An 8,927-nucleotide genomic window follows, 5' to 3' on the forward strand; every position below is an offset into this window, starting at 1 on the left:
GTGACTATGGGCTATTTTTTTATGGGAGTGAGATGAATAATATATTTAAATATTATAATTCTTTTTATATTTTTTAAAATTATAAAAGATACATAAATTAAAAAATTTAATTTTTATAGCTCAAATTTTTTAATTTTTTAAACAAAAATTAGACGGTTCAATTTTAGAAATTAGATGGTCTAATTTTTATATTTAAAAAAAATAAATGATACTACATTTGATATTAACATTTCAACCATTTATAATATAAAAAAATTATTGTCAACTCAATATCAAAAATAAAAAATTACCATAGTTTTGTTTTTAAATATAATTTGTTTGTTTATTTTTTAAATTATTCTTAATTAATATGTACGTATATGAATTTAGTCCAAATAACTGATAATTTGGGACAAAAATAAAAATTAATTATTTTATTAGAAGAGCAAAGTAATAATTAGGTCTTTTGATTTTGAACTAATTATCTCTTGAAAAAAGAAAAATATCAATTTAGTATACGTTATGTCTTTTTATTAATTCATCATATAAAATTAAATGGTAATATTTATATGTATCGTTAACTATTGTGATATATTTATTTATGAAAGATTGTCATATAAATAATAATTTATAGAACAAAATTCACCTTATTTAAAAAGATTCATAATAAATAGAGATAGAACAGTTAATAAATATTATATATATAAAAACTAAAAAAATAATAATATTTTATTGTTTAAAATTATATTGTTTACATATTCATGTGGCAGCAACGAAATATTTAACATTATAAATAATAAAATGCATGAATAACTTCATTTGTTTCACATTATTTATTGACAAAAAAAGATACATATCTATTGTTTATTACCGTGAAGATTCTAATTATTATTTTTTCTTTAAAGATTAATTAATAGATTTTGTTAGATAGACAATGATTTTTCTAAACAATGAATTTTAAAATTGGCTCAATAAAATAAAAACACATTACACTCTAAATTATTCATTTAAATCTTAATATTAGAATAACTATTTATACACCTAATAAATTGAATATCCGATATATTTATTATTCATATTATTTAATATTTTTATTATCTATCTATATTTTTTTAATTAATTTGAGATCGAAATTCTTAAAAATCTAATTAAAGACATGAAAAGGATTCGAACCGGAGGGGATTACATGTAATTAAATGAACCCCATAAACACAAAGATGAGCCTAAATTATATATATATATATATATATATATATATATATATATATATATATATATATATATATATATATATATATATGTAACCTCAAAGAATCACAATTATACTAGAAGGAGAGAAATTAAAATTTATTTATTTATTTACTTTTAAACTTCCTTTTCCAATACTCGATGTTGTGTGAGTTCTATTTTAAAGATTCGAATATAAATTTAAATAATATTAAAATAAATTAGACTAAATTGGATCAACCAAACATGTAATTATACAATAATATATAGTAGTTTTATAAAATGTATTTAATAAATACCATATGATATTTATAATATCAAAATAGTTTATTTTAAAAATAATATTATATAATATAAAATATTAATTTAAATAAACATTATGTGACTAATTTTATAATCAAGTATATATTTTTAATTATAGAATATTACTTTAGACCGAGTTAAGTCTACTTGAAATATACTCCAATTTGACCAAAAATAACATAGCAATTTCAACTCCACAAAATATACTTTAGATTCGAAGTAAATTTCAGATGGGTCAGGTCTTAATCTTACACGTAACCCTAGTAGATAGTGGTAAATTACCAAAGCGTTGACATCACTTGCGGAGGCCCCTGTTTTTTGTCACTATAAATATTTGCAACGGTATGAGCCTAATTGCATTGCAACACGAGCTTAACGCTTATAACTTCATCCAATTAAATTAATCAATCACATCACAAAAACAATGTCTTCCGATCTCTCCATCATCCTCCCCCGCGTTCTAATCGTTTCTAGAAGAACCCTTCGCAAGAACAAGTTCGTTGATTTCGTCGGTAAGTTTTTCTTTTTCTTCTATATTTATTTATTTATTTATTTCATCTCTCTGTTATTTTTTAAATTAATTAATTTGAAATTCAACGAGTGTTGTTTCTTGCTTTGGATTCTTCCTTGGGAGATTTTCATGAAACAGAGTCTGCATTACTGGATCCATAATTGTTCATTCAATAACCGTAAAATTTAAGTAGAATCATAGTTCTATATTTAGTATTGTCTATAAAACATAGATAAGTTATTTTTTTATCTTTTCTAACCATTTTATCATAAAATTCAAGCTTAGAACACACACATTATGTGATTTATTGATTTTTTTTTCTTTTATAGGAGAATATCACCTTGATCTTATAGTAAGCTATGGTGCGGTACCTGTAATAGTTCCTAGAGTTTCCGGTGTCCACATGTTGCTAAGTAGCTTCGAGCCTATTCATGGCGTCCTTCTATGCGAAGGCGAAGACATAGATCCGTCATGGTACGAAGAAGGAGATAACAATGGCACTCTCTCGCAGGACGAATTAGACGAAATTAGAAGGGTCCATGCAAGTGACACAGCCATAGACAAAGAGAAAGATTCAATTGAGCTAAGTCTTGCAAAGCTTTGCTTAGAAAGGAACATTCCATACATGGGAATTTGTAGAGGCTCTCAAGTTCTTAATGTTGCATGTGGTGGCACTCTTTACCGTGACATAGGTAAAGAGCTTTCCAAGAAGTGCCCTGAGAGCCAGAGAGTTATGCATATAAACTATGATGATTATGATGGCCATAGGCATGTTGTTAAGGTTGTCGACAACACTCCTTTGCATTCTTGGTTTAAGGATTCATTGGACGAAGCCAAAATGGAGATTTCTGTAAATAGTTATCATCATCAGGGGGTTAAGCGACTGGCGCAACGTTTCGTGCCAATGGCTTTCGCCCCTGATGGTTTGATCGAAGGGTTTTACGACCCTGATGTTTATAATCCCGAAGAGGGTAAGTTTATTATGGGGTTACAATTTCATCCGGAGAGAATGAGGAAGTCGAATTCGGACGAATTTGATTACCCCGGATGCCCATTTGCTTATAAGGTTAGTTTTGAGAATATATCCTTTCTAAATTAGCCTAATTAATTAATTAATCAAGAAAGTTTGATTATGCTGATTTCTTGTCACATTATCTGGCTAATTGAAGTTGGTGTTCTGAATTTTATTTGTATTGTGAAGGAATTTGTGAAGGCAGTGATTGCTTATCAAAAGAAGATGAATAGTTTAACATGTGTGCCAAAGTCTCCAAAGCTTAACAAGGAGATGGAGGTTAAAAGGAAGATCATAGTGCGGAGTTTTTCACTTGCAAGGAATTTATACACTTCTGGCCATGGGAAAAGGGGTTCTTCCAAAGACTCTGAACTTGAAGCTGGAGCAGAATTTCTTGAGGTATAATTAATTTTCAGTTTTCATATTAATAGTGTGAATGGTCATTTAAAAGTTTTACGCTGCTGTCTGTTTATCAATGTGGCAAAATGTAAAAATATATAAATATGATACTACTTATAATATATGATTAGTCTTTATATTTGTTGTTTATTTATATAATTAATCATTGATTAAAGTGTTTTATGCTTAAATTTGCAGTCAAACACAGCACTGAGTGTGCAACAAGAGAATAGGTTAAAGCAAATGGGTGCAACAGTTAGAAATGCAGGATCATATGTTGAGAGGCTGAAGCTAAATGAAGAAAGAGAAAAAATGGCAAGAAATGTAATGGGAAAAATGCCAGTGGAACAGTTGTCTGATCTCTTGTCTTTCTACCACACAATGGCTCAGATTTGTTCTCAAGTCTTGGAAACAAAGATTCATGACCTTGTTGTCAATAATAATTAGTTCTTGATTTTTTTGGAATATAAATTATTATTTGTTGTTCTGTGTACAAAATTAAATTAAATGGGGTTGCTCTAATTTTGTGGTGGGAATCACATGAATCTTGTGTGGTGGTGGATGCATTGTTATATGGCTTTATGTATAATGTGTACACGTTTTAACTTTTTCCTCCTCCCTTAATTTTTGGCTTTTGTGTTAATGAAAGTGATGTTAGTCTCTATTATTAGCTTTCTTAATTTCTGTTGAATAATGAGGTGAAGAACACCATCAACTAGAGGCAGAGTATTTCATACAATAGAAAATAACTAACTTTCCGTTAAATGTTGGGAGAGGATTATTTTTTGTTGTTGTCACGGTATTTTCTAATTCGACAGATCAAAAATTAATATATGATTTGAGCGTGATTTGAGTTTCAATTAAAGGTTTGTCACTGACCAATGTGTTGATACAAGCACAAGGCATTCGAATTCCTCGACATTTGTTTAAGCAAATGAATAAACTGATCACTCGACCAACCAAATTAGTCATTGGGAAAGAATTATTGATTGGCTAAGGGAGAGGATTATTGGTTCTTGAAGTGAGGGGACTAACATGGAATCTAAAATGTCATTTTTTTTATTTGCTTCAATAGTTCGAGGCCCATCATCGATCTTATACATTGAACTGAAGATTATTTTCTTTGAACAAAAAAAAAAAAAAAACTGAAGATTATTTTTTAAATTGTTTACTATCTCAACGATGACCGTGTCTCCAAGAAGTGGCATATTACTCTCACAATCATTCAAATTCAAAGCAAAAACTAGGGAGAAATTGATACTACAATTTTGGAGGCCATTATTAGAACAATTTTTTTTCTCTTTATATATAGAGTTGGCAATAACTTTGCACGTGCTTCAAATTAGACAGGTGCATTTCTAATTAAGATAAAAAAAAATTAAATGTATAACATTAGTGTTTTTACATATTTACAGGTGGCAACTGGCAAGATGTTGAATTTAGATTTTTTTCCATTTTTTTTTGGAGAATTGTTCATACCCTGGCCCAATGTCAAAGGCCCAGGTCCAAATAAAAGGCCTAATCTGAAGGATTAAGCCTAGCTAAGTACCGACTTTCACGTAAGAAGTCGGTATCAACCACGACTTGCTCTAAAGAAGTCGGACATGAGAGCAGCTGGCAGATAAACACTCAATTCAAATGAGTAATCGCCCCTAAAATCTCTCTAACCGCTTCATAAAACCATATCTTAACCTCCCCAAGATAATGGGGCGGTTAACACTCTAAAGATACGGCACTACACCAACGGTGGTTATTGGCTCACCACTATAAATACACTGACACCCCTCAGGTATCTCTAAGCCCAATACTCTCTAGACCTGCTCACACTCTTGCTAACTTAGGCATCGGAGTGTCTTTGCAGGTACCACCCCCCATTCACTTACTCACACAAGTCGGACGGAGTCTCCCGAGCTGCATACTCACACGGAAACCTCCTCCTTCGCACATTTGGGCCAGCCAACGCCATCCATTCAGTCAATCTCCGGTTACTCCCCGTAACATTGGCGCCGTTGCCGGGGACCCGAGAGATCATCCATTGATGGCGGACAGATCCCACGAAGAAGGCCATGTGGAAACAGATTCCGAACAAGAGAATCTGGACACGGGTAATAACGATGTGGACCTAGCCCTACACCAGGAAGTTAACAATCAACATAGAGAGGGCACCTCCGGGGTAAAAAACCCGAAGGCAAACTCCTCAGACGGGCGCGAATCAGAAAAAGGCGGACCATCCCACGTGGCTGAACTAATGGGGTTAGTCCACAGCCGCCTGGAACAATTAGAACAAGAGCGGGAGAGGCAAAAGGAAACTGAAAAGTACCTCAAAGAGGAGATGGAACGGCGAAAAGAGTTAGAAAGAAAACTCTTAAAGCTAGAATCTCCCTCAAGAGTCACAACTCCCGCGACGAACAAGAAGAACAACTCTCGGGTGGAGAGGATCCTTTCAGCGAGGACATAATGAGGGCAAAAGTTCCGAAAAACTTCAAAAGCCCGGACATGGACCTCTATGATGGAACCACGGATCCTAAGCATCATCTGAGCAACTTCAAAAGTCGGATGTACCTAGCTGATGCCTCCGACGTGACGCAATGCAAAGCTTTCCCGACCACTTTGTCGAAAGCAGCGATGAAGTGGTTCGATAGCCTTCCCCCGAGATCGATCACCAGCTTTGAAGACCTCTCAAGGAAGTTTTTGATGAGGTTCTCAATTCAGAAAGACAAGGTAAAACATGCACCGAGCCTCCTGGGAATAAAACAGGAGGTCGGAGAGTCTTTACGAGCCTACATGGAAAGGTTCAACAAAGCATGTTTGGAGATCCAAGACCTGCCCACAGAGGCAGTCATAATGGGGCTAGTCAATGGGCTCAGAGAAGGTCCCTTCTCACAGTCCATATCTAAAAGACACCCCGTTTCTCTAAGTGATGTACAAGAAAGAGCTGAAAAGTACATCAATATGGAGAAAAATGCCAAATTAAGGGACCTGAGTTGGCGACCTGGATCCCCTCCCTCAACTAAAGAGAAGGAAAGGGAAGCCAGGAAAAAGGAAGAACTCGGTCTCGAGAGGCCAAGGAAATATCACTCTTATACTCCCCTGAAAGTTTCTATAGTGGATGTATACAGAGAGATTTGCAACACAGAAAGACTGCCACCCCCTAGACCCATTAAAAATAAAAAAGGGGGGAGCCGCAGCGATTACTGCGAGTACCATAAAATATATGGTCACTCCACAAACGACTGCTACGACCTCAAGAATATGATAGAAAAGCTGGCTAGGGAAGGTCGGCTTGATAGATATCTCATAGAAAGGTCGGACAGTCATGGAAAGAGAAAGCGAGATGATATCGATAGAAGAGACCCACCGCCGCAGACTCCAGAGAGACATATCCATATGATCTCAGGAGGATTTGCGGGAGGGGGCTTACTAAATCCTCTCGCAAAAGACATCTCAAAAGAGTCTACCAAGTCAGGGAAGAGTCGCCCGACCTTCCTACTATTTCGTTCACAAAAGAAGATGGGCAAGGAATAATCCTTGGGCACGACGATCCAGTGGTAATAACCATGATCCTAGCCAATGCCCATCTCCACAGAACCCTAGTAGACCAAGGAAGCTCGGCAGACATCCTTTTCAAGCCCGCTTTCGACAAGCTAGGGTTAGATGAGAAAGAGTTAAGAGCCTATCCCGACACCTTATACGGATTAGGGGACACGCCAATAAAACCACTAGGATTTTTGCCCCTTCACACCACTTTCGGAAAAGGGGAAAAATCAAAGACTCTGAGTATAGACTTCATAGTCATTGATGAGGGGTCGGCTTATAATGCCTTAATCGGCAGAACTACCCTTAATCGGCTCGGAGCAGTGGTATCCACTCCCCACCTCTGCATGAAATTCCCGACCTCAGCGGGAATAGCAACGGTGAGGGGAGATCAAAAATTGGCGAAAAAATGCTACAACGAAAGCCTAAATCTGAGAGGAAAGGGTAGAGAAGTTCATACAATAGAGCTCGGTGGCGCAAGGGCCAGAGAAGAGCTACGACCACAACCGGGAGGAAAGACCGAGGAGATACAGATTGGTAAAGAGGAAGGAAAAAACACTCACATAGGAGCCAACCTAGAGGAAACTCTAAAACAAGGGCTAGCTGAGCTTTTAAGAGATAATTCCGACCTCTTCGCCTGGAAGGCCTCTGACATACCTGGGATTGATCCCGAGCTCATGTCCCACAAACTCTCGGTCTATCCAGGGTCCCGACCTGTACAACAAAGAAGACGCAAGCTCGGCACAGAACGAGCCCTAATAATAGAAGAGCAAGTACAGGCGCTCTTGGAAGCCGGCTTTATTAGAGAGGTCAAGTACCCAACATGGCTAGCCAATGTAGTGCTAGTCAAAAAACAGAATGGTAAATGGAGAATGTGCGTCGACTATATCGACTTAAATAAGGCATGTCCTAAGGACCCTTATCCCCTATCAAGTATTGATACCCTAGTGGACTCCAGCTCGAGGTACCAATACTTGTCATTCATGGACGCCTACTCGGGATATAATCAAATCCCGATGTATGAGCCCGACCAGGAGAAAACACCATTCATCACACCCAGAGCCAACTATTGCTACGTGGTCATGCCATTCGGATTAAAGAATGCAGGAGCCACATATCAAAGGTTGATGAATAAAGTGTTTTCCCCCCACCTGGGGAGCCTAATGGAAGTATACGTCGACGACATGCTAGTAAAAACCAAGAAGGAAGTCGACCTCTTATCCGACCTCTCACAAGTCTTTGACACCATAAGGTTGCATGGGATGAGACTAAATCCTACAAAATGCGCCTTCGCGGTGGAAGCAGGAAAATTTCTAGGATTTATGCTAACACAAAGAGGGATTGAGGCCAATCCCGATAAATGTAGAGCCATCCTAGAAATGAAAAGTCCGACTTGTTTGAGAGAGGTCCAGCAGCTCAATGGCCGACTTGCAGCCCTCTCCAGATTTTTGGCAGGATCGGCACTAAAATCCCTTCCACTATTTTCCTTATTAAGAAAGGGATGCCCATTCGAATGGACTCCGGAATGCGAGGAGGCGTTCCAAGAGTTCAAAAAGTTTTTAAGCCAACCTCCTATCCTAACCCGACCAGCACCAGGAAAAGACCTCGTTTTGTACTTATCAGTAGCAAACAGGGCTGTCTCGTCGGCCCTGATAAAAGAAGACGAGGTCGGACAACACCCAGTCTACTTCATCAGTAAGGTCCTACAAGGCCCTGAACTAAGGTACCACAAACTAGAAAAGTTTGCCTACTCCTTAGTAATAGCCTCACGAAGGCTACGACCTTACTTTCAAGCTCACACAATAAGAGTCCGTACAAACCAACCCATGAAGCAAATCCTCCAAAAGACGGATGTTGCAGGGAGAATGGTTCAATGGGCAATAGAACTCTCCGAGTTCGATCTGAGATATGAAACTCGGACAGCAATTAAAGCCCAGTGCCTCGCCGACTTCGTGGCAGAAT

The 8,927-nt window shown here is 36.9% G+C and overlaps 1 protein-coding gene across 1 annotated transcript; it reads left to right on the forward strand.

Moving 5' to 3' along the window:
* Nucleotides 1-1,737: 1,737 nt before the first annotated feature.
* LOC112801910 (putative glutamine amidotransferase GAT1_2.1) lies at nt 1,738-4,095 on the forward strand. Its single transcript, XM_025844859.3, has 4 exons — nt 1,738-2,021; nt 2,350-3,086; nt 3,222-3,431; nt 3,630-4,095. The coding sequence occupies exons 1-4, from the start codon at nt 1,934-1,936 to the stop codon at nt 3,876-3,878; spliced, it is 1,284 nt and encodes a 427-aa protein (XP_025700644.1). The 5' UTR covers nt 1,738-1,933; the 3' UTR covers nt 3,879-4,095.
* Nucleotides 4,096-8,927: the final 4,832 nt, after the last annotated feature.

Source organism: Arachis hypogaea, chromosome 5 (genome assembly GCF_003086295.3).
Source record: "Arachis hypogaea cultivar Tifrunner chromosome 5, arahy.Tifrunner.gnm2.J5K5, whole genome shotgun sequence".
In the NCBI taxonomy this organism is placed as follows: Eukaryota; Viridiplantae; Streptophyta; class Magnoliopsida; order Fabales; family Fabaceae; genus Arachis; species Arachis hypogaea.

Excerpts from the sequence above, each read along its gene's own strand:
- LOC112801910 (XM_025844859.3), top strand. The coding sequence starts at position 1,934 with ATGTCTTCCGATCTCTCCATCATCCTCCCCCGCGTTCTAATCGTTTCT. Across the intron at positions 2,022-2,349 it reads CAAGTTCGTTGATTTCGTCG|GAGAATATCACCTTGATCTT; the intron begins GTAAGTTTTTCT and ends TTTCTTTTATAG. Across the intron at positions 3,432-3,629 it reads CTGGAGCAGAATTTCTTGAG|TCAAACACAGCACTGAGTGT; the intron begins GTATAATTAATT and ends TTAAATTTGCAG.